A 25,636-nucleotide genomic window follows, 5' to 3' on the forward strand; every position below is an offset into this window, starting at 1 on the left:
CAAGCTCCTTTAATTGAGATTCCTGGAGTTCTGCGTTGGAACTAGTTTTTACATACCACACAGGTTGAGATGAATATTTACGTTAACTTAACCAATGATGCCACTAAGGATAGTAAGAGCAACTAAAACAGATAAAAGCAAGGACAAAAAATGTAGGCTTTCAGGTTATAAATTAAGGAGGGATTCACTGGGAAATAGTTACATCATCACATTTTGGAGTCTTATCAAACTATCTTGAAAAAAAAAAAAACAAAGGTAAAATGTACCCTTGGGTAGTCTGGAAATGTATTAAAGACTCTTTTGCAGGAGTCCATAGTGGCCACCCCTGGAAGCCTGGTGTTTAGAAAAGCAGGCCTAATTAAGCTGATTAGTCATGCTATGCCCTAAAGCTCTATTCTGGTAATTGGCCTTGCTGGATTAGATCGCAAACAAAGAATATACACAGCCCAATTTGCTTACCAAGGGAAATACAAACATTTCCACTTACAGTTTATACAGAACATTCTTTCTTTTAAACTCCTTAAATTCCTTTTACCATATACAGAATGTTCTATAAACACCAACCTCCATTCAGAGATAACTGTTCCATCAGATATAGCACTTGGGCCATAAAGGACTGTGATTCTGGAGTGATCTGTGTTTCAAACTACAAAATTATCTGAGACTCATCATTAAAATGAGCCAGATTTGTGGAATCAGTAACCCAATGGATACGATTCATAGATGAGATGTTTGCCCAGGTTAGATAGTTAAGTATGTTCCACCCATCTCATTTCTGTAGTACCTAGGCTCAGTACTTGCAAAAAATAACAGTTTAGTACGTATAATCTATCCAATTATCTATGGGAAGGCTTACCTTGCTTTGAAGTACACTGCAGTCAATATCACTTAATAACTAGCTTTGTTGACATTTCATACTCTATCTGGTCTAATTCTGCTTGTAACTAGGAGGCTCTGCGAAAGTCAAACATTTAACCAATGTCCCCGGTCAAGGACCATCTGCATTTTGGAATAGCACCAAAATAAGACAAGCAGGCTTACCTTGTCTATTTTCTTATAATCAGTCTTAATCAGTGTCTGAACCAGGACACTGAAACAGGATTCAAAAGCTGATGTTAGCTGGGTGCAGTGGCTCACACCTGTAATCCCGGCACTTTGGGAGGCCAAGGCGGGCGGATCGCCTGAGCTCATAAGTTCGAGACCACCCTAGGCAACATGGCAAAACCCTGTCTCTACCAAAAATAGAAAAAATTAGCCAGGTGTGGTGGCACACACCTGTGTTCCTAGCTCATCGGGAGGCTGAAGTGAGAGGATTGCTTGAGCCAGGCAGGCAGAGGTTGCAGTGAGCCGAGATTGCGCCACTGCACTCCAACCTGGGTGATGAAGTGAGATCCCCACCCCACAAAAAACCCAGAACATCAGTTTTTTTTAGACAGGGTCTCACTTCAGTCTCCTGAGTAGCTGGGACTGCAGGTGTGTGCCACCATGTCTGGCTAATTTTTAAATTTTTTGTAGAGACAGGGTCTCACTATGTTATCCAGGCTGGTCCCAAACTCTTGGCCTCAAGCGATCCTCCTGCCTTGGCCTCCTAAGTGCTGGGATTATAGGCATGAGCCACGGAGCCTGGCCAAAAGCTGATGTTCAGAAAAAAAAGCCAGACACAAGACTGTATTACATACAGTTCAAACCCAGGTAGAGCTACCCCTGGTGGGAGGAGTCATGGCAGAGGCTGAGGGGCGTGAGGGCGGCTTCTAGGTGCTCTCTGCTTGCTCTTGATTTGGGTGCTGGTTACACAGGTGTGGTCATTTTGTGAAAATTCAGTGAGGTGCCTGCTTGTGCTTATGATCAGCATGTTTTTCTATATGAATGGTATATTTTGATTTTAGAAGTTACTTAAACAAAAAGGAGAAGAAGAAAAAGGCTCTGCTCTCTTTCTTAATACCTAAGACCTAGCATTGCTTCTTTAGTCCTGCTCAAACTATTTCCCCTCACAGCCCTCAGATGCTGACTTATTTCCCCCAAGGAAACTTGCCGCTTTAATGAGCTGCTGCTACTGAAGGATGTGGATCTTATTCTTTAGATACACTGGAGCAGAAAAGACCTTCAAGGTCCATGGCCTAGATAAATGGCAGGAGAAGAAAGAGCTCAAGGTGCCCTCTCTTAGAACTGGCACTCCCAATGTGGCTCACACTATTTTGCTAAAAGTTAATTTTTAAAATTTCCAAAACATCAAGTGCTTCTACTACCAAGACATTTCAGGGTCAGATACAAATGTACTTCTGAATTTTTCACCACTTAACTCTGGTCTCATTGTGCAACCTCTGATGTCTTCAACGTGTGCCAGCCAATTGCATTAGTCAAATAATACACTTGGAAGAGTTATTATAAAATGTATTAAGTTGACTAAAATAATGAACATAACTGCAGTCACTAAGAATTACTAACTAAAAACATTTACTAAATGTTATTCAAATTTAATATTAAATGGACAAAAATACCACTGTCAACTTCCCAAAATGATGGGCTTACATAGCCCCACTGGGTCTTTTATTTATTTTATAATTTTGTTTTAAAACAACTTGGTTTAATCGTTTGAGCCCTACCTGGTGAGTAAATCTCTTTCTGTAAAAAAGTAACTTTTTTTTTGACATTACTTTCTTTCAGTACTATTTATTTCCTTTAAAATATGAGCTGGGTGCAGTGGCTTGCATCTATAATTCCAGCAACTTGGTAGGCTAAGGTGGGAGCCCAGGAGTTTGAGGGTGCACTGAGCTAGGATTGCACCACTGCACTCCAACGTGGAAAGAGCGAGACTCTGTCTCAAAAAATACACACACACACACACACACACACACACACACAAATAATGGTTTAAATCAGGGTCCCAAATAGTCAAAGTAAACTACTGGGGAATGTGAGATGGTTGACACCATCTGGTGACAAGCAAGGTGTTTGAAAAGATAACAGATAACAGGAGTTAAAAGTGTCGGAAGTCGGGCCGGGCGTGGTGGCTCACACCTGTCATCCCAGTACTTTGGGAGGCTGAGGCGGGCGGATCACCTGAGATCAGGAGTTCAAGATTAGCCTGGCCAACATGGCGAGACCCCCTCTCTACTAAAAATACAAAAATTAGCCGGGTGTGGTGGCGGGCGCCTGTAGTCCCAGCTACTTACGAGGCCAGGGCAGGAGAATCGCTTGAACTCAGGAGGCAGAGGTTGCAGTGAGCCAAGACTGTGCCAGTGCACTCCAGCCTAGGCGACAGAGTGAGACTCAGCCTCAAAAAAAAAAAAAAAAAAAAGTGATGGAAGTCATGGAGAAGCTGGAGTGGAGTCACCCCAGAAGGAAATGAAATGCTTATGTTCTAGTTAAAGATGCGTATTGATGATGATATTTCTGAAATCTACTACAACAAAAGCAGAGATCTTCTTTTTTTTTTTTTTTTTTTTTTAAAGCATAATCCCACAAGGACAAAGGAAACAAGAAGAGGATGACAGCAATAAGGTTTCAGAAGCCGGAAAGCTGATGAGTGATCAGTGCCTAACAGCACGAGAGAAAAACAAATGCTAAGACATCATGGAAATACTGGAAAGTGACCGAGTGTACACGGTTATGGAATCACCCAAAGGTTTGGGCCTTAGTGACCTTGGGCACTTACAGGAGTGGGGGCAGGAAAGCGGGTTATGAAAACAGGAGCGCTGGTTGAAGTCTCTTCAAGAAGCAGTTATTGAGAACCCCTCTCCCCTCGGCCAAGGGAGTGTCACAGTTTCCCCTCCATTCCAAGGTTTCATGTCAAGAGAGGACAGAGTTACAGGTGCCTAGACTGGGGGCAATCTGCACAGTTGGGGCACTGGCAGCACACAGAGAATAGGGAGCTTCGGGGAAGGATCCCACAGCCCAGCCCTTCTCTCCCACTCAGCTGTAGAACTCTGGCAGCGGGACTCACCCCCTCTGAACAGTGGACTGGGGGAGCTTTCTCTGGGGAATCTCACTTAACTTTAAAGAAAAGATCTAAAGACCTTGACACGAAAGATTCCCCAACAAAAGGGGAGCAGCCTGGTCACTCTCCAGGAAGTGGAACCTATGTTGATAAGCTCCTCCCCAATGACGAGTGCATCCAGCAGCTTTTAGTGCACCCCCCAAAACACCAGCAAACAGCCAAGAAACACCAAACAGTTGAGAATTGCCTCTAATATGACAGGCAGGTAGAAAACAAATTAAGATGGAAGAAACTGAGATTATAAAGGATGTAGAGGACATATGGAAAACTACCATTAAGATCTCAGAGAGAGAGAGTTGAGTGTCCTGCGAGGTCAGATTGCTGTCAGACATGGCCCATGGACATGGACATGAGCATGGACATCGTAAAATGGAACTTCTAGATTACAGACAATGGAAGATAGAAGGGACACCATTAGAAACTATCCAGAAGAAGCTGGCTGAAAAAGGGCTAAGGGATCCGTGGGGCCACAATGAAGCTTGAAGATACATGGGTGGCTTTGCAAAGAGTGTTTCCTTTTTGAATGTATTGTTTAAAGGATTCAAATGGGGATTTGCTGCATTTGTGGTAGCTGTAGGAGCTGAATATTACCTGGAGTCCCTGAATAAAGATAAGAAGCATCACTGAAGATAATACCTGGAAGTATCATAGTGGTTTCTTAACTCTCCAAAATAAGATTTCTTCACTGTAGCCTACTCGTTTGGTTTGTCCCTTACAGAATATTAGTAAGATTTAATACAGTAAAATACAATTAAAAAAAAAATCTCAGAGAGAAAAGGGTGGTACTGTACCTATGAGTCAGGGCAGAGTGCTGTGAGGAAACTTCAGGGAGCATACATGCTCCTGGAAGTTAAAAATGATAGCAGAAATGGAAAACAATAGGAGGGTTAGAAAATCAGAGAAACAGTCTCTGAATTTAAAAAAAAAAAGTCTGTGAAGAGAGAAAACAGAAGAGATCAAAGAAATCATGATTTCTGAGAATTAACGGTCATGAGTTTCTAGTCTAAAAGGCAGGCTGAGTGTGGTGGCTCACGCCTGTAATCCCTGCACTTTCGGAGGCCGAGGCGGGCAGATCACGAGGTCAGGAGTTTGAGATCAGCCTGGCTAATATAGTGAAACCCCGTCTCTACTAAAAGTACAAAAATTAGCCGGGTATGGTGGCGGATGCCTGTAATCCCAGCTACTTGGGAGGCTAAGACAGGAGAACTGCTTGAACCCAGGAGGCGGAGGTTGTGGTGAGTCGAGATTGTGCCACCGCACTCCAGCCTGGGTGAAAGAGCGAGATTCCATCTCGGGGGGCGGGGGTGGGGTGGCAAAAAAAAAAAAAAAAAAAAAAAAGAAAGGCATACTGAACCCGCATCCCATGAAATTTCAGAACACTGAAACAAAGAAGATCCTGCTAACTTCCAAAAAGAAAAAACAAAGGAATGGCAACTGACTTCTCTGCAGCAAGCCCAGAAGCTAGGTGCCAATAGAGCAGTGGCTTCAGCATTTCCAGGGGAAATCACTTCCATGCTAGAACCCTACACCCAGCCTGGCTATCAATCATGTTTTAGGTAAAATAAATACGCTTTCAGATGGGCAAGATCCCCCTAGAAATATTTCCTTTGCAATATTTTTTTCAGAAACAATTGGAAGATTTGCTCTGTCCAAAGAGTAAAGCAAAGTAGAATAAGACCAGGAGCAGGAAACGGGGCACCCGATCGACAGGGGTGAAAGAACCCCTTGGGTCGACAGTGAAGAAAGACGCCAAGATGGGCAGTGTAGGAAGCAAGAGCCCCCACTTCCGAGGGAAGCAGGCAGAAGGTTTTGGGAGAGATTGTCTCAAGAAGATGAACTTGATAGACTAGTTGATGTGTGTTGAAAGGAGATTCACTGGACAGGGAAAGGGCTTGGAGATACATTATCATTAGTATCATTGACATAAAAAAGTCGAGCAAACAGATATTAAGACAAATATTAACTCCAGAGAAAACAAAAGCTGGGCGAGAAAGTTAGAGTACTCATTCTACCCGTGATGGTTCAGCTGTCCACGTCTATTTCCATGGTCATAATAATGTCAGTGTACAGATACTGACCTAACTACAACTGCAATACAGATGGGGAGACTGCCTGGATGGGAAGTGGTTGTGAAGGTACGAATGCTTCATTTCCACCTGAAAGACCCCAACTTGAAAATCAACAAGGAACAATATGATAAGCAGAATATTTACAGATATGGGGAGTACATAACCAAAAGATCGGCTAAAAGAATTGAGCAGGAAATAGGGAGAGGTGGGCTGGAGGGCCACTGTATTTCACAAAGGCTTTGAGAACCCGACTCTTTAGACCACAGGCATCCCAATGTTGATAAAGGGAAAAATACATTTAAAACTATAACCAAGGCTGGCGTGGTGGCTCATGCTGGTAATCCCAGCACTTTGGGAGGCCAAGGTGGACAGATCACCTGAGGTCAGGGGTTGGAGACCAGCCTGACCAACATGGTGAAACCCCCATCTCTACTAAAAATACAAAATTAGCTGGGTGTGGTGGTGCATGCCTGTAATCCCAGCTACTTGGGAGGCTGAGGCAGGAGAGCCACTTGAACCCGGGAGGCAGATTACAGCAAGCTTAGATTGCACCATTGCACTCCAGCCTGGGAAACAAGAGTGAAATTCCCTCTCAAAAAATAAAAAATTATAACCAAAACACCTCAGTCATTGAGGAAACCATCTATTCTAGAGGAACACAACCCTACAGACTTGGGAGGCTCAGCTGCCTTCGTGGAGAACCCAGCAAAATCATGTACCTTTGATGCATTTCCCGCTTTGAGAGACCTCACGAGCTCCCCTTGTGTGGCGATGCTGTTGAACAGCTCCAGCAGAGATGCGGGCTCACTGTTGGGCATGTTTGCTATCTCTCAGGAACTACGTTCACAGCCGGCCTGAGGTCAGAGGCTTTGTCCAGCAGACGAGTCAAGACTGGGGTGGGGGTGGGGAAGGAGAGAGAGGAAAAACCAGAGGTTAACACAACATCGCAGCTATTTTTCCTTTCCTGTATTGAGTCCTTTTTTCCGAAAAGGTTGTGAGGTGAGTTACAATAAAGGACATAGATAATATAATAAAAAGAGAACCAGAAATCTGGGGCCATGAAGAAGAGGAAAACCATCAAATGCCAATGATGAAGACTAAAGGAGTGGCTAGGATTTACTGACTTAAGGTGTGAATCTACTTGACTAGGAGGGGCCCTCCTAGTCAAGATCAAGTTTGCATCTGGTGATGCCCCTGTGCCCCCACCCAGTGCCCAGAACACAGGAGGACTCCTGTTTGCTCAGGGTATAAATACCAATGTGTTTTAATGAACCTAAGTTCATTGCTAAAAACTTTTGGCAAATTACTATTTGATTTTTTTTTTTTTTTTTTGAGATGGAGTCTCGCTCTGCCACCCAGGCTGGAGTGCAATGGTGTGATCTTGGCTCACTGCAACCTCTACCTCTGGGGTTCAAGCGATTCTTCTGTCTCAGCCTCCTGAGGCTGCCTGCCACCATGCCCAGCGAATTTTTGTATTTTTAGTAGAGGGAGGGTTTCACCATGTTGGCCAGGCTGGTCTTGAACTTCTGACCTCAGGTGATCCTCCCACTTCAGCCTCCCGAAAGTGTTGGGATTATAGGTGTGAGCCAAGGCACCCATCCTCTATTTGTGGTTTATCTTAATTGCCTTGGGGATGAATTCTTGGGCTTTTACAGCCATAACTAATATATCGTTGAGCAAATGTCTTCCACTGCTGGTCAGCTGCTCTCAGACAAAGTGAGCTCTGGGGTGGAGGACAGGGCCTTACCTGTCCTAGGTTCCACATGAGGTAAGGACTGTCTCCAGTCTGTCCATTCCACGTGCTGCCTTATTTAACTACAAGCCTTTGGAGAAGGTGTGTCTGCACCTCCTATTAGTCATGATTCACTATAACCCTTGCAGAAAGTGGGGACATGGCAGACAGAGACTGTACCGCCATCAAACCCTTCTTGGCTCAATCACTTCCTCTTTCTAAGAGTCAAGTTTCCTAACCTATAAAATGGCGCTGCCAGGAACTTCATCTACCCCAGGCTCTTATGAGAACAAAATGAGAAAAAAAAGGCATGGTAGCACTTTGTAAACTGTAAAGCAAGATGTAACTACGTTACGAGTGCTGTTATTAAATTTCTTGTGTTTCTCAGGATTCCAAAGATTGGCTGAACTCCAGCTTCATTTTAACTTGCTGTAAAACCTTGGAGAAGGAAAATGACAAGGCTAGTGCCTGAGCTGCTAACTTTGAACACCTCTGTACCTGTTATTGTTCTAAGCACCGTATATGTATCAATTCACTTAAGCCTTGCAGCAGTCCTATGAAATAGATTTGTTATCTCCATTTTATAGATGAGGCACAGAGGGGTTAAAAAAAACTTGCCCATGGCTGGGCATGGTGGCTCATACCTGCAACCCTGGCACTTTGGGCAGTATAGTGAGACTCTACAAAAAAATGAAAAAAAAAAAAATTAGCTGGGCATGGTGGTGGGCCTGTAATCCCAGCTACTTGGGAGGCTATAGCAGGAAGATCACTTGAGCCCAGGAGTTCGAGGCTTCAGTGAGCTATGTTTGCGCCACTGTACTCCAGCCCGGGTGACAGAGTAAGACCCTGTCTCTAAAAATAAAAATAAAATAAAATAAAACTTGCCCATGTTAACATCAGAAGGAAATGGCAGAGATGCGCTATAGACTCTAGTAGTTTGACTCTAGAACCTACACTTTCAACCATTATCTTACAAATGACTTATCTTTATGAACCAAACATATACATTTGTGGTGTCATTTATTTTACTCTATCCTATCCATTTGTTAAATATTTGCTTTAAAAGTATGTAAATTGGCCGGGTGTGGTGGCTCACGCCTATAATCCCAGCACTTTGGGAGGTTGAGGTGGGTGGATCACCTGAGGTCAGGAGTTTGAGACCAGCCTGGCCAACATGGTGAAACCCCGTCTCAACTAAAAATAGAGAAAAATTAGCTGGGCATGGTGACGCACACCTGTAGTTACAAATACTTGGGAGGCTGAGGTGGGAGAATTGCTTGAAACCGGGAGGTGGAGGTTTCAGTGAGCTGAGATCACGCCACTGCACCCCAGCCTGGGTGACAGAAAGGTTCTGTCTCAAAAAAAAAAAAAAAAAGTAGGCCAGGTGTGGTGACTCATGCCTGTAATCCCAGCACTTTGGGAGGCCAAGGAGGGTGGATCACTTGAGGTCAGGAGTTCAAGACCAGCCTGGCCCACATGGTGAAACCCCATCTTTACTAAAAATACAAAAATCAGCCGGGCATGGTGGCATGTACCTGTAGTCCCAGCTACTTGGGAGGCTGAGGCATGAGAATCACTTGAACCTGGGAGGCAGAGGTTGCAGTGAGCTGAGACCATGCCACTGCACTCCAACCTGGGCAACAGAGAGAGACTCTGTCTCAAAACAAAAAAAATTCCAAAAAGTATGTAAATCACGGGTGCCGTGAGCGGTGGCTCACAACTGCAGTCCAAGTGCTTTGGGAAGCAGAGGCGATTGCTTGAGCTCAGGAGTTCAAGAGCAGCTTGGGTAATGTCAGGCCTCTGAGCCCAAGCTAAGCCATCATATCCCCTGTGACCTGCACGTACACATCCAGATGGCCTTAACTGATGACATTCCTTCACAAAAGAAGTGAAAATGGCCTGTTCCTGCCTTAACTGATGACATTCCCTTGTGAAATTCCTTCTCCTTGCTCATCCTGGCTCAAAAGCTCCCCTGCTGATCATCTTGTGACCCCTGCCACCTGCCCGCCAGAGAACAATCCCCTTTGACTATAACTTTCCTTTACCTACCCAAATCCTATAAAACGGCCCCACTCCTATCTCCCTTCCATGACTCTCTTTTTGGACTCAGCCCGCCTGCAGCCAGGTGAAATAAACAACCTTGTTGCTCACACAAACCCTGTTTGGTGGTCTCTTCACACGGACACGAGTGACACGAGTGAAAGGTAACATGGATAGTGAGACCCTGTCTCTCCAAAAAATTTTTATAAAATAAAAAAACAAAAATTGAAAAAAAAGTATGTAAATCAAAACTTATTTAATTCAATGAAACTATAATACTGAAAACCGGGACAGGACAGCAGCCAGTTTCTTTCTCCTCCTTGATGAGAACCACCTCAGTTCCCAGAAAGGGAGGTTTGGTGAGATAACTGACTCAGATAAGAAAGCATCCAGTTTAGGGAGGAATGCCGGAGTACCCTCTGCCTAGGGCTAGAGAGAACTCTCAGGCTCTCCCATTCCCTCCCCAGCAACAAGCTGAGCAAATCAGTCGAAATCCATTTCTCTCTAAGGTCTCTGTCCATATCAAATAACGATCAAACTCATGAAAATTACTTCTAGCCACAAATCATCAATCATCATGTCCAGAAACCTATCCTGAATTCTCCCAACTCTCAAAGCTGGGTGTTACTCTATGTGCCCTGCAATAGCAGACAAGAGGCTGACGGCTCCATTACCAGGGAGTAGCTAAGCCAGAATCTGATTCCCAAGCCCCCTTGCTCATGTGCTCTCTCAGAATCCCTGCTGCTCCCTGCTGCCTGCCTGCCTGCCTGCCTGAAATGTCTCACACCCTTCTCTGCCTGAACTCTGCTGATTGATTATCTTTCCAATTTGAACCTCAGCTCTTCACAGCCTCTCCTGACACCTATGCTTCTGGGAACAAGTTGGTTGCTCCATCCTCTGTGATCCCCAAACACTCCTTTAGTAACTTTATGAAAGCACTCACACTGCAGTTTAGTTATTCATGTCTTCCCCAGCAGACAGCAAAGGTAAGCACTGGGTTTATTCTTCCATGTACCTCTAGTACCTGGCACACAGCTTATCAAAAAATATTTACCTAATGAATGAATCTCCTTAGTCATCTAGTTCAACTTTTTCCTCTAAGGTTTATCCTTAGAATGTCTTTACTTGTTCCAGTTGAAGACTGATTCCCCCAGCTGGACTTTAGATGGCCTCTTGTTTAATGTCCTGGTACTGAGTTGAGCTTTCCCACATCTAAGGAGAGCCAGGCTGGTCTCTTGGGGTCTCCTCCAGGTCTCCCAACCTTAGTCTGTTTTCTTCACCCTCTGCTAACATCTGCCCACCATCCTGGTCACTATTTTTGGAATTCCTTTTGGTTTACCCTGTCCTTCCAAAAAATGTGGTGCCCCGTGTGAAGGCAACAAGGCAGCAGCAGTAAGGTTTTGAAGTCAATCAAGTATAAAAATTATCCTTAAAAATTCCAGGGGAAAGTGCCAGGTAGAATGCCTGGGTGATCCCAGGACAGCCAATCTCCCACTGCAATAGAATAGATAACTGTTTCTTTGCTAGAGGATCAGCTAGATAAACAGGACTTGCATTTAGGGTCCATGTTGCAGGGAAAAACATGTGTCTATAAATATCAGAACTCCATTTAAGAAGCACATGGGAATGAAATTAGACTGAGGAAATAGCAGATGATCATGATCACAAGGCATATACTTTGCGTGGGAATCATCCACACTATTGAAATCTTGTGTGTGTGTGTGTGTGTGTGTGTGTGTGTGTGTGTGTGTGTGTATGATGCAACTTTCTGTTTGGTCAGAGACAAGGAGAATGGAACTACCATCTTCCTCATTTCACGCATTTATGAGTTTACCCCATTTCTTGTGTAAATGTTCTTCTTCCCCCTACCTATTGACATCCTCCTTTATTTCTTTGTTGACTTTCAGAATTGAGTTGAACTTCAGAGGTTTTTCAACTTGGAGTTCAGGAACATCTGAAATTACATTAATGCTTGCAAGTACATTGTTATGTACATGGTTTTGAGCAGTCTCCTGGCTTTCTTACCTTTCGAAAGGAGGCTGAGATGCCAAAAGGTTAAGGACCATTGTCTTCAGTGTTTACCACATAAATTGCAAATAGGACATTGAGACTTTGTTAAGAGAAGTAGATTCACCTGTTTAACAAATACTACACTCTGAAACAAAGAAATGCAGTTATAACCAGTGAAGTACTCTATTATCTTCCCTAAACAAAAGTACCGGGTGTGTAAAGAGCAAAACTGCCTACTCCACAGCAGATCACAGCAGACCTTCAAGGAGAAAGCTAAAAAGGCTCTTGAAAATTAACCCCCAGTTCCCCCTTTTCAAGAACTTGAATCTTGTGCTCATTCTGAAAGTTTCCACTGTTGTGGAGGAGCATAATAGGCACTTAAAGAAACTGGGTATTGTATTGGGATGAGGAGTGGAAAGGATTATAGAATTGTTTAACAGAACAACATGATAAAGACTTGGGTTGCATCAAAATCATCTCACAGAGATCAGGACACGCTGATTCTGCAATCTGGGGAAGGGTGGCATCAAGACAGCCAATTCTGGAGCAGCTGAGAAGAGAATGTGGCCCAGGTGTGTTTCTGGATCCCTGGAATACCACCAGGAGGTAGAATACCATCCTTTCTATCTTGGCCCCAGAGTGTAGGTGACAATACCTTTGGACTGGCAAGTTCCCAGAGGACAAGAAAATGACTTCTTTAGAGCAAGGATTTCTTGACACCTTTTGGGACCCATCATGTTCCATTTTTTTTAAACACTAAAAGAAAGATTGCTTTCCCCGCCAAATAACAGCATGAACATTATCTTAAAAGGCAAAGACATTAATTTCTATGAAGCCAGGCACGAGACACTTTTGGGTGTCACAATAAGAATGACAATACGTTCTGATGTTGAACACAGAAGGAGGGTGCATCAGTGAAAATTATGACAGACAGCATGACGGTGCTGAGAGGCAAGCTACGGATCCAAGCTACTGCTCAGCCAGGATCTCTGTTCCCTATGGGAGCAGTGAATCACCTGAACTTTGGGTCAATGGAAGAAGTAAAATGCATAACACTCTAATCCTAAGACACAAGTCCTGACCCCCTAAACCAAGGTTTTCAGCACTTTGGTAAAAACACGAACAAGCTCTAAGCCTGGCAAAGATGGCAATACATACCCAGGTTGTGGAAGACACTGCAGAGGTGGCCACTGGTCACGCTGGGCAGTTGAGCTGCTGAGAGTGCCCTGCCCAGCCAGAAATGGTCTTTAATACTCTTCCCCTCTTTCTTTCAGTTTCCCTTCTGAAAAAAGATGCTTTTGTCTTTCGTTCTCCCCACCCTGCATTCAGCTAAGGGTTTCTTATAAATCACCCAGATTCTCAGAAACACTTGAGCTCTTGACCAACCTTCTTGATGAGACTGTCCAATCAGGGGTGGGTTGCCTGGGGCCAGGTTGAGACCAGTGAAACCCTCTTGAGAATCGAGCCATTAGCTGGTCATTGCATCAGCCACCCCTCACCCCCCGCTGGCCTCCAAATAACCTCCCCACCCTCTTCCCGTTCCCCACCCTCAGCGTCAGTGTGACTGATTTTGTGTAGTCGTGGGCGGTGGAAAGAGAAACTGTAAATTCCCCGCATCTGTTCACCTAGGCGGCACAGTGCAGTGGAAAGAAAGATCAGGAGTTCTGGGGTCACAGACGCCTGGGTTTCAATCCCAGCTTGGACTTATTCGAAACCTTGGGCAAGGGTCGCATTACTTTTCTGCTTCCCCTTCGGTTTCCTCATCTGTGGAATGGGCATGGAGAAGCCTGCTAACATTACCGTTGAGGGGACTAAGTGCAACACTACGCAAAGCCTCTGGCACATGGCAGGCGCTAAATAAAAATGGGGGCCTCTCTCCTCGGGAAAAGCGAACAGGCGGAGACGATGAAGGGTGCCAGTGGGAAAGGGAGACGGGGTGGGTCGGCGGCGCTCAGAGGAAAGGGGCGAGGGGTCGGTGGCAGGCTCCGCGCCTCACAGTGCCAGAACGCGGCGGGCAGCAAGCCGGGCCCTAAGGATACTCCCGGGAGGGCCAGGCCACTGGGCGCCGCGCCAGCGTCCCTCCATCACTCCCTCCCTTGTTTCCTCACTCCGCCCCGGCCTTACTCCCCTCACTTACCCTGTCCAGCCGGGCCAGTCAGCGCTCCCGGCTCAGCAACGGGTTGTCTCCTGGGCGTCCGTGGAAACGCCGTCCGGACGGAACAACTTCCGGCCCGACGGCGCCGTCATTGGCTGTTCGCGCGGGGGCGGGGCAGAGGCCGCCACTGATTGGCTGGCGGCCGCGGCGTCGCGTCGGAACGTGACTGGACGGTAGTGTGCTGGCCTCCGGGAGAACCGAGCGCTTCCGGTGCGTGTGGTGAGCGGCGGGCCCCGGGCTGGAGGGGCCGGGACTGGGCAGCGCCCAAAGCGCCCCGTGCCTCTTAACGCGGTCTCTCGTAGCCGCTCGCCTTCCTTTCACTTCCTGTTCCTTCAGAAAGCGCTGTGCCTTGAACCAACCTTACTTCTTACTATTGACAGCTCAGCTAACTCCTATTCATCATTCAAAACCCATCTCTGGTCGTATCTTGTTTGTTGCTTTCATCGCTCTGGGGCCTCCGGGGGGATCTGTGTTTTGTGTTTGATTTCTACCCACACCAGACCCAGCATAGGGCTTGACAAAGACTACGTAATCAGGAAATGTTTGTTGAATGGGAATATCCTATTTCTTTTACTTCCTAGCATCTCCCTCTCCCACCCGTTTGCATTACAGAAATATTTTTAGACGCTGGGCATTGAATAGTGAACAAAACACAGAAAGTCCTGTCCTCATGGGGCTGACTTGCTGATAGTGACTGTCAGAGTCACTCGCTCCTTCCTTAGACTCTTCTCCAGTGTCCCTGCCTTCCCTTCCATCTTACTGTCTGTTCCTCTTCGTTTAATCCCTCATCTCCTTCCAGAGGGAGCACGGGCACCCTGGTGGTGGGAATCTGGGTGCATGGTGGGTGGTGCCTGGGCAGAGGAGTTGAGAGTGGCCTCGGGACCAGGCTTAGCATTTAGAGAACAGAAATGCCAAATTATTTGCCGTGCACGGTTCCATTAGTTTATAATTAGTCTTTCATATTATATTAGTTCCATTGGAGATGAGCTGGCTGGCTGGCTTTAGAAGTTGTTGTTGTTGTTGTTTTTTGAGACGAAGTCTCGCTCTGTAGCCCAGGCTGGAGTGCAGTGGCGTGATCTCCACTCACCGCAACCTCTGCCTCCCGGGTTCAAGCAATTCTGCGGCCTCAGCCTCCAGAGTAGCTGGGATTACAGGCGCGCACCACTGCACCCGGCTAAATATATATATATATATTTTTTGTATTTTTAGTAGAGACGGGGTTTCACCATGTTGGCCAGGCTGGTCTTGAACCCCCGACCTCAGGTAATCCGCCCTTCTCGGCCTCCTACAGTGCTAGGATTACAGGCGTGAGCCACCGCGCCCGGTCGTTTTATTTAAACTCTGGCTTTGCGTGTGGAAGTTGTTACCTGCCTGGAATGGGCTGCGAACGGGGGCGGCATTACTAGAGGAGGCTGACTACAGACATTTATGGAATGATGACCTGACTTGTAGACCAGTGGAACCCTCAGGCGAATGATGCCACTTGGGGGAAAGGTGTGGAAGAGGTTGGGTGGTTGATTCCAGGGGACATAGAAACCCATTGTCTAGAAGAAGAGATGGGTAATAGGCTGTCTGGAATGACTTAGAAAAGGACTTGGAGGGAATCTGTTGATGCTGACCTGACTCCACCTGTTGGGGGATGGAGGCAGAGCTTGGCGTGTTTGATTAAGTTTGGGTGCACTGGGTTTTCTTGGAAGTCGGTCTATTGCCTGAGCGTTCTGTGCTGTTCCACCGCGCCCTCTGCTGTCCTAGGAGTGCCTAGCACCCTTCTTTTTCTCTGGATTGTGCTTGGTGCTAACAGCACAGAAGTAAAAAATTACCAAAGCACTTCTTTCTGGGAACTAATTGATAACCATGTATTGTGTATGATGGCTCAGAATTTCAGAAAGATTTTTTTTTTTTTTGAGACGAAGTTTCACTCTTGTCGCCCAGGCTGGGGTGCAATGGCGCGATCTTGGCTCACTGCAACCTCTGCCTCCTGGGTTTAAATGATTCTCCTGCCTCAGCCTTCCGAGTAGCTGGGATTACAGGCGTGTGCCACCACGCCCGGCTAATTTTTGTATTTTAGTAGAGACAGGGTTTCACCATGTTGGCCAGGCTAGTCTCGAACTCGACCTCAGGTGATCCGCCCACCTCGGCCTCCCAAAGTGCTGGGATTACAGGCATGAGCCACTATGCCCTGCCCAGAAAGAATTTTTTTTAACAAGTAGAAATTCATTGCAGTGTGAATCTGTGTGTTGGGAGTGAAATGGGTGGATTTGGATCATGCCCTCAGAATTGCTCCCTGCACACTTGGGTAGACGGACACCTCAGGACCTTAGCCTTGTGCTGTGGGCCTGTCTGTCCAGCTGGCTGCTACAGAGATGGGATACCTGGGGGAAGAATGTTCCAGGCAGAGAGAAAAGAGGGAAGGGCTGGAGCACAGGGGAAGGGTGCAGGGGAAAGTGGCAGGCCTTTCCCACCATGGATCCTGGACGTCTTTTGATTTCAGTATTTTCAGACCTAACCTCGTTCATGATGATGAGCATATGTTCTCACTTGTTGCTAATAAGCAGTGTGGCAGGTTTTCTTTATACATTTATCTTCATGGATTTATACATCTAGCAAACATATGCTAGTATTTGTGTAGGATAAAGTTCTACAGTGGGGTTGCTGGGGTGAAAATGATGTGTTTAAACTTGTAACACATATGACCAAAATGGACCTTCCAAAGGCATTTTTAAAGGCATTGTCTCTTCAGGTCGTCTTTTTTTTTTTTTTTTTTTTTTTTGAGATGGAGTCTTGCTCTGTCACTCAGGCTAGAGTGCAGTGGCATGATCTCAGCTCACTGCAACCTCCACCTCCTGGGTTCAAGCAATTCTTCTGTCTCAGCCTCTCAAGTAGCTGGGACTACAGGCGCCTGCCACCATGTCCGGCTAATTTTTTTATTTTTAGTAGAGACGGGGCTTTGCCATATTGGTCAGACTAGTCTTGAACTCCTGACCTCAGGTGATCCACCAACCTTGGCCTCCCAAAGTGCTGGGATTTCAGGTGTGAGCCATCACGCCCAGCCTAGGTCTTCTTTTATGTCCTTCAATAAAAGTTTTAGTTTTCTTTCCTTTTTTTTTTTTTAATTTTACTTTTTTGAGACAGAGTCTTACTCTGTCACCCAGTCTGGAGTGCAGTGGCACAATCTCGGTTCACTGCAACTTCCGCCTCCTGGGTTCAAGTGATTCTCCTGCTTCAGCCTCCCGAGTAGCTGGGACTACAGGTGCGTGCCACCACGCCTGGCTAATTTTTGTATTTTTAGTAGAGATGGGGTTTCACTATGTCGGCCAGGCTGCTCTTGAGCTCCTGACCTTGTGATTCCCCCCGCCTTGGCCTCCCAAAGTGCTGGGATTACAGGCATGAGCCACCGCACCCAGCACTTTTTTCTTTTCTTTTTTTTTCTTTTTTTGAGATGGAGTCTCCCTCTGGCACCCAGGCTGGAGTGCAGTGGTGCAATCTCAGGTCATTGCAACCTCCACCTCCTGGGTTCAAGAGATTCTCCTGCCTCAGCCTCCCAAGTAGCTGGGATTACAGTTGTGTGCCACCAGGCCTGGCTAATTTTTGTATTTTTACTTAAGATGGGGTGTCACTATGTTGGCCAGGCTGGTCTCGAACTCCTCACCTCAAGTGATCCGCCCACCTCAGCCTCCCAAAATGCTGGGATTACAGGTGTGAACCACTGCACCCAGACTTACTACAAGTCTTCATGTAGGTCTTGCTTATTTTTTACAGATTTACCCCCAGCTATTCCATAGTTTCAATTTCAAAAATTTTATCTTCTAACTAATTGGGCCTGATATGTAGAAAAGCCTTTTTTGTTTTTGTATTTATTCTTTTTCTTTCTTTTTTTTTTTTTTTTTGAGTCAGAGTCTTGCTCTTGTTGACCAGGCTGGAGTGCAGTGGCACAATTTCTGCTCACTGCAACCTCCGCCTCCCAGGTTCAAGCGATCTCCTGCCTCAGCCTCCCGAGTAGCTGGGACTACAGGTGCCTGCCACCCTGCCTCGCTACTTTTTGTATTTTTAGTAGAGACGGGGTTTCACCATGTTGGCCAGGCTGGTCTCGAACTCCTGATCTCAGGTTATCCACCCACCTCGGCCTCCTGAAGTGCTGGGATTACAGGCGTGAGCCACCACACCTGGCCTGTGTTTATTCTTATGAGTGTTCAGTTATTGGATTTCCTAGGTGACATGGTTTCTTATAACTACATACATATTCTTCCATGCACATTTTCTGACGGTTGACTTTGTTTGATCTTAGGTGGTTTGGCTTTGAATGACAGCAAGAACTCTGTCTTTAATGGCTTCATTGGTAGCGTATGATGATTCGGACTCGGAGGCTGAGACAGAGCATGCAGGAAGTTTTAATGCCACCGGCCAGCAGAAAGACACTTCTGGTGTGGCCAGACCACCTGGGCAGGATTTTGCATCTGGTACACTGGATGTGCCCAAAGCAGGGGCACAGCCCACAAAGCATGGCTCCTGTGAAGACCCAGGGGGCCATCGCCTTCCATTGGCTCAGCTTGGGAGAAGCGATCGGGGATCTTGCCCCAGCCAGAGGCTACAGTGGCCTGGGAAGGAGCCTCAAGTCACCTTCCCCATCAAAGAGCCTTCTTGTTCTTCTCTGTGGACGAGCCATGTTCCAGCCAGCCACATGCCCCTGGCAGCTGCCCGCTTTAAGCAAGTAAAACTCTCCAGGAACTTTCCCAAGTCATCTTTCCGTGCTCAAAGTGAGTCTGAAACCGTAGGTAAAAATGGCAGCTCTTTTCAGAAGAAAAAATGTGAGGACTGTGTGGTACCCTATACTCCCAGAAGACTAAGACAGCGGCAGGCATTAAGCACGGAGACAGGCAAGGGTAAAGACGTGGAGCCACAGGGGCCCCCTGCAGGGCGTGCCCCAGCCCCTCTCTACGTGGGCCCGGGAGTGTCTGAGTTTATTCAGCCGTATTTGAATAGCCATTATAAAGAAACCACAGTTCCCCGGAAAGTGCTTTTCCACCTGAGAGGCCACAGGGGCCCTGTCAACACCATTCAGTGGTGTCCAGTCCTTTCTAAGAGCCACATGCTTCTCTCCACTTCTATGGATAAAACTTTCAAGGTAAGACTTGAATGAAAACTTCTGCTTTCAGATGCTCTTAGGAATACACTGCTGGAATAATAGTGAAGTGGAGGGAGGTTACAGGCTGAACTTTTTTGTGTGTGCAGATTTCTGTAATTCCCTTTGTTGCATTCCAGAAAGGGTCACCTGTGGTCAGCTCCGGGTTGTGGGTTCCTTCTGCCCCAACCCTTCCCTGATGCTGCCTTGCTCAGGTTACCAGAGGATACTGTTTCTTATCCCTCTCGGAGGCCGTGAGGGAGGAGGTGAGAGTGATTAGTGGGAGAAGAAAAGCAGGCCCAGGACCAAGCCCTGGGGACTGGGGACATCCTCGGTGACCCTGTGGAGCATTGAGCCATGCCAGCTCTGTGCCTGGTGCTGTGCTGGTTTCAAGGGCTGTTGGGAGAGGTAGGTAGACCCAGCCCCTGGTGTCAGGGCTTGCACAGTGAGGCGGGAGCCGTGGACGAGTACATAGACTCAACCCTGAGCTGTGAGGACGGCCCCCAGTAGGACACACAGGTGCTCTGGGAGCCCAACGGGAGGGTTACCAGCCCAGCCCGGCAGGGCTCAGCGAAGGCCTCCTGAGGAAGGGGAAGGTTCGCTTGGGGATGGGGGCAGAAGGGCGTGCTTGGCTGCAGGAGCCCTGTGTATGTGTTGGCTCCAAGCATGAGGGCCTGGGAGCTGGCTTCAAGCATGTGTGGGTGAGGGACTTGAGGCTGGGGAAGCAAGGTCAGGGAAGGTTGCACGTGCCCTTCTGGGGACTTCTGGTTTTACATGGAAACTCTTTTTTGCATTGTCTTATTTATTTCACAGGCTACTGAAGTGATAGTAATGCAGTCCCCCAGTATGCAGGTACAGTGTGATAGGTCATTGTGCCCACCTGGGACCTGTCTCCAGCCCTTCGAGCTGTGCACTGCATCCCTCCTCTCTCTCCTCGCAGCTAGCAAAGCACCTGATATGTAGCGGGTGCCAACTAAATGCTAGCTGAACAGAAAGCTCTTGGAAAGGAAATAACTTCAAGGGACCTGGCTTCACATCCGGCTTTGCTGCAGAGTAGCTAGCTGGTCGACCACTGGCCGGCTGCCTTCCTGTGGAGTCTAGTGTCTCATTTGTAAAAGGGCAAAATCATACCTGGGTCATGTGCTCATGTGAGAAAAATGCTGAAAAAGTGCCTTGCACAGAGCCAGGTACCTCATAGGCGCTCAGTAAATGGTGGTTCCCTTGCCCTTGTTTCCTCAGAGTTCTGGAACCAACTTTCCTACATCTTTTCTCTTGCAAATTACATTTTGAGCTTTTCTCCCTCGGAAACATTTTCTTAAGTGAAGAAAGGAAGCTCCAAGTATAGAGATGTCTTTGAAATGAGCTGAATTGATGGGTGGCATTTTTAAGTGGCGAACTGAAGTCCTGAAGTGGCTTGTCTGTGCTCTTTTCTAGCAAGACTCAGAGTCCTGTGGGAGAGAACGTCATATTCTCTCTTCAGCCTGGAGTTCCAGGATTTTCCACTTAGGTCTTTGGTGCTTTTCCTGCCATTCCGGGGGCTGTGAAGTGTGCGCGGAGGCTTCTGGCATCCCTGGCGTGGATCACAGCATGCTGGGATTGATCCTGTGGCCCCGGGGCTTCTCCGCTCTCCTTCCCAAGTCTGCGCTGCAAGGGCTGGAGGATGGGAAGCCCATCTGGAGGGTTGCTGGTGGGCCTGGGCAGTGTCTGACTGGCCCTGGAGTTCAAGTGGTGGCCCTTGTCCTCGCTGTGCTCACCTTCCTGTTGAGGCCTTCTTTCCTCCATGCTTTTCTCGTGCCCCACCCTCTCGAGGGTCCCCTCCCTTTGCTTTCCTGCCTGTTAGGTTCCTGACAGCCGAGGCCCAGCCTGGAAAGTCTGAAAAGCTCCCTGTTGGGTCCACTGAATACGTGTTTAGTGGGCTCTAGCTTTGTGCAACATCCTGTTTTAGGGGCTAGAGAAATAGCAATGATCGAGACACACAGATCCCCCCACTTGAGAAGCTGGCAGGTTGGCAGGGTGTCTTCATGTCCAGCCTCTCACCTCTGGGCATCCCCCATGACTGACTGCTGTTTGAATGTTCTGCTCCCCACTGCTGCCCGGGGGCCCTGGGAGCAGGGCCAGGGGCCTCCCACCCTTGTCTCTTGTTGTAGGGGTGACTTCAGCCTCGCTTCCTGGGGCAGTGCCATGGTGCAGCGGACGGGCTGGAGTTGGGGTGAACAGTGGCGTCCAAGGCGCCCAGTCTAGGGGCTGGCACGTGGCAGGGGCTTTGTGGAAGATAGCCCTGGCTGTGGGGTGAGTCACTTGAGGGGCACAGGCAATCCTCTCTGAGGGACCCGGAGGGAGAGAGAGGGCAGCCTGGCTGAAGGCAGCACAGGTTGGAGGAGGAGAGGGATGCTATGGGCAGAGATGGGCAGCATGCCCTTCAGTCAGGGCACTGGCTCCTGGAGAGATGTGGGGGCAGCAGGTGTGTCCTGGTGTATGCCTACCTGCCCGCTCACCTCTGGAGTTCTCTCTCCTGATGGTGAGGGGCAGACCTGGGGCCCTGTGGGACTGGCCTTCGCCTGGTGGCGTGAAGTGCTCCCTGGGCCCTGCTGGCAGAGTGGCAGCTTGGGTCACTTTTGCCTGGGAAATTTAGATTTCCTAAACAGAAGCATCCCCATGGTAGTTTTTGAGCAGAGAGCACCTGAGAAGAGGCATTGATTTCTGGCCTTGTGGAGTAGACAAATGTGCCAGGCACGGTGCCACTGGGGACGTGGGGGGAGAGACGTTTCTGCCCCCATGGAGGGGAAACTGTGAGCAGCCAACGAACTGTGACACCTCATGACCAGAAGAGGGCGCAGTGGGCCCAGCTTGGAATGGCAGTGAGGGTGGCTCAGACTGAGGGACTGTGGTAGGAATGCCCTGCTCCTGGGCGATTCAGAGACCTGGGTCCGGGTCTGTGGGGCTGCCCTGGGTGGGGCCAGGCGCCGCAGCTGTGCCCGCCTGTCCCGAGGAGACTGTGTGTGCTGCAGGTGATGACACTGGCACGGGCCCCTTGGGCTGCCAGGCAGCTTCTGGGGAGCCCCACCCACTGCACTGTGCACCCTGGGTTCCTTCCCAGGGCAGAGCACATTTGCTGTCATGAGGTTGGGCCAGGGTCAGCATGGCTGCTAGGGTTGGCATCTCCTGACCCTCTTTTTTTACTGTGGTGTCGTGAACATTAGGGCTTTTATAAGCCATAGATACAAATGGTGGGCCAGGGCCCTCTCTGTTTTAAGATATTTGTCAGTTTTCAGTGATGGGGTTATTTGGCAAATTGGTTTTGGGCAAATTGACTTTGAACAACTTTTCAGTGTGAAGAGTGTATGGCAGGGGCTGGAGGAGCCAGGATGGGAGGACAGATTGGGAACCGGCGGGGAGCCAGGCAGGAGCTGTGGCCAGAAGTCCCGGCTGAGGCCTCAGGCTTGCTGGGCCACCAGGTTTGTGCGTGGCCTGGCTGGGAGGCACATGGTGTTCTTTTCCCTTCTTGGTGTCAGAGGTGGGGCAGCATGGCAGATCTTGGGGACCTGGTGATCTGGGGAAGGCAGTGTGTGGGTGTGGGTGGTGGGTCTGGAGTGGGGATAGGGCCTCGGGCACAGGCAGGAGTCCTGGCTGGCTGCAGCCCAGTCCCTGGAGGAGAGGAAATGGTGGGTGCAGCATGGAATGAGCTCAAAGAGGCGGGTGCAGCAGTGCACCCTTCCCAGGGTGCTTTCCCCCTGCCTTTTGGTTAAAATCTGCCAGTGTCTTCTGGGCCCCTGCTGGATCAGGAAGGAGGGAAGAGCTTGGGGGCTGGGTGACAAGACCTGCTTGGGTCCTTCCTCTACGGCCAGCCCCTTGGTTGCGTGGTCTCTGGCAAGTTACCTCACTTCTGAGCCTTCATTTGAGTATCTATAAAGTGGAGAGAATTAAACATGCCTCGCTGGGTTTTTGTGAAAAGTAAACGATATTAGTTGTGAATCACCAAGTGCAGTGCCTGGCACATAGCAGGCACTTAGTGTGTGCTCGAGTTCCTGCTTTTCCCCAAGAATTTTCTCCTTTCCTTGACTTGTGCTCATGTCTTATTTTACGTAAGTAGCCATGGAAGCATATCAGCTTCACCTACTAGACTTTAAGCTTCCTGAGCCAGAACCCATTTTTATATTCCCCAGCATCTGGCACAAAATTGTGTACATGTTAAGTGATCGATAAAAATTAAAACAAATTTTTTGGATTTTATCGCAAGCCTTTGGGAAGGGATTGTCTTTTGAGTGGATAAATCATATTCGCCACTAGGGGGCACAGTAAGACTTAATATAAGCAGCTCATCCAAGCTTCTAGAATGTGGAAGAATCCTTGATTCAAGGTAACATTTACTGAAAAATGATTTCTTTCTGATCAGGAGAAAAACAACACAGTCCAACTTATTAATCTAAAGAACATGGAGTGCCAGTTCCTTCATATCCTTAAAACGTAGCTTCGGAATTCATATATTTCAATTGGACACATTACAGTGGAAAGATACTTATTTTAATATGTTCTAAATGTTCTGTGAGCTGTAAAATATGCTTTTATTAGTTTTGAAAAATTTACAGCTAGAGAAATTAAGTAAAATAAAACAATGACTCATAATTCTGCACCGCTGCTCTTTCCTGACGATCCCTTCCTCCCCTTGTCTGTGAACGTGCTTGTTTTTTTCATAGCTGTGATCCCAGCACGGATACCCTTTTATATACTCTTTTCATCTCCCAGTGAACTCGTTTGGCTTAACGTGTTTGAATACCCACTGCACGTAAAGGTAGAAATTCAGACTTTGATGCCTTTTTTTGAAGGAAAACATGTACGTGGCCTGCTTTAACCAAAAACACAACCAGCCTTTATTGAATGCTCCCATGTACAGAACCCTCTGCCAGGCACTGAGAGGGAGTCCCAAAGGAATAAGACCTTTGGGTGGGTGACAGAAGACCCACCAGGGACCTTCTGTACCTGTATGAAAACCTGCAGTTCTGAAACACAGAAGGTTTTTAAAGAAAATATATGAATTAGATGTTGTTTATTTGCTTTACAGAATAATTTGCTCTAGAAATTCTTTCAGTAACAAGCTTCCTTAAAATACTTTGAAAAAAAACCTTTTAATTTTTGACCATGAATGTAATAGATGCTTATTGTGAAAAACTTTAATGATGCAGGAAATATGAAGTATGAAGGAGAAACAGAAATCATTGATAACTCCCAACCCCAAGTCAGTGCCTCATTAACATGAGGGGCCTCCCTGGTCGGGGGCCCTACATTCCTATCTGTTTACATAATTGGGCTTATTGCATAGTATGTGCAGTTTTGAATTCTTCCTCTGCTGCCCAATCTTCTGTAATGTGTAAGGGGAATTTTTCTACCTTATTAAAAACTTTTCCCCAAATATATTTTTATAACTGTCTCAAGTTTCATACTTTGCTTCATCATTTCCATGTTGTTTCCCATAATTTCCTGCTTTTGTTTAAAAAATAATCAGTATTACAGTGAATATGGCTATACATAAATATTGTCTTTTTTTGCTGCCTTAATGCAGTTAAGATGGGCTTTGAGGCCGGGCGCGGTGGCTCATGCCTGTAATCCCAGCACTTTGGGAGGCCGAGGCAGGCGGATCACGAGGTCAGGAGATTGAGACCATCCTGACTAACACGGTGAAACCCCGTCTCTACTAGAAATACAAAAAATTAGCCGGGCGCGGTGGCGGGTGGCTGTAGTCCCAGCTGCTCGGGAGGCTGAGGCAGGAGAATGGCATGAACCCAGGAGGCGGAGCTTTCAGTGAGCCGAGATCGCACCACTGCACTCCAGCCTGGGTGAAAGAGCGAGATTCTGTCTCAGAAAAAAAAAGAAAAACATGGGCTTTGATTTACACCCAGGCATTAGCTAAAGCCCTTGTGTGTGGTGAGAGTGGGACCTGATTAGATTGGCAAACCTTCAGTACCACTGTTGTACTCGTTGGCTCCCATGCCAAATCTTCTGCTTGGTAGCTGTGTGACTTTGGGAAAATCACTTAGCCTCTCTGATCCCCTAGTTCCTCACTGGTAAAATGGGGATAATTGGTAAATGGCCACCAATTAAGGTTGTTGCTGTAGAGCTGAAATGAGAAGATCCAGCCTAGTGCCTGACAAGGGAGAGGCTGAGGAAGCATGTTTCCGATTCCCCTGTACCTGTCTTGATTAGTTATAAAACAAAGTGTAGAAAAGACAAATCACCCAGAATCCTCCAACTTACTGTAACTCTTGTTTTTTGTGAATCTTTTCATTGTCTCTATGCACACGTTTTTAAAGCGTTTCAATCTCAGTGTTCTTGAGATAAATACTTTTAGAATCTAAAGAGTTTGAGGATTGTCTGTGCCAAGCCATTCATGCACTCCCTTTTCATGTACTGAACACTTGGCAGGTCCGTGTTGGAGAGCTGGGTCCCTGTCCCCAAAGTGGTCACATTTAAAGCATGGATGAGAGGATGGAGAGCGCTAGCCATTGCTGAGCGCTTACCA

General features: G+C 47.3%; 2 protein-coding genes and 1 pseudogene across 12 annotated transcripts in view; 2 read left to right on the forward strand and 1 right to left on the reverse strand.

Annotated features, from left to right (window-relative positions):
- WARS1 (tryptophanyl-tRNA synthetase 1) overlaps nt 1-14,262 on the reverse strand; it is a 41,437-nt gene extending 27,175 nt beyond the window's left edge. Inside the window, exons 1-4 of one of the 9 annotated variants that reach the window (XM_016925769.4) lie at nt 13,986-14,108; nt 13,007-13,130; nt 11,708-11,792; nt 6,786-6,957 (exon numbers count right to left, since the gene is read on the reverse strand). In XM_016925769.4, the coding sequence (XP_016781258.2) occupies nt 6,786-6,884 (99 nt within the window). In that variant the 5' untranslated portion in view covers nt 6,885-6,957; nt 11,708-11,792; nt 13,007-13,130; nt 13,986-14,108. 9 annotated transcript variants of the gene reach the window in all.
- LOC107968251 (NADH dehydrogenase [ubiquinone] 1 beta subcomplex subunit 3-like) lies at nt 4,274-4,630 on the forward strand (annotated as a pseudogene).
- Nucleotides 14,101-25,636, forward strand: part of WDR25 (WD repeat domain 25) — a 155,458-nt gene continuing 143,922 nt past the window's right edge. The window contains exons 1-2 of one of the 3 annotated variants that reach the window (XM_016926734.4): nt 14,101-14,213; nt 18,289-19,125. In XM_016926734.4, the coding sequence (XP_016782223.1) occupies nt 18,304-19,125 (822 nt within the window). In that variant the 5' untranslated portion in view covers nt 14,101-14,213; nt 18,289-18,303. Of the gene's footprint in view, nt 14,423-18,288; nt 19,126-25,636 lie in introns of all 3 variants that reach the window. The other 2 variants (XM_016926736.4, XM_016926735.4) reach the window with 2 other exon arrangements.

Source organism: Pan troglodytes, chromosome 15 (genome assembly GCF_028858775.2).
Source record: "Pan troglodytes isolate AG18354 chromosome 15, NHGRI_mPanTro3-v2.0_pri, whole genome shotgun sequence".
Taxonomy (NCBI): domain Eukaryota; kingdom Metazoa; phylum Chordata; class Mammalia; order Primates; family Hominidae; genus Pan; species Pan troglodytes.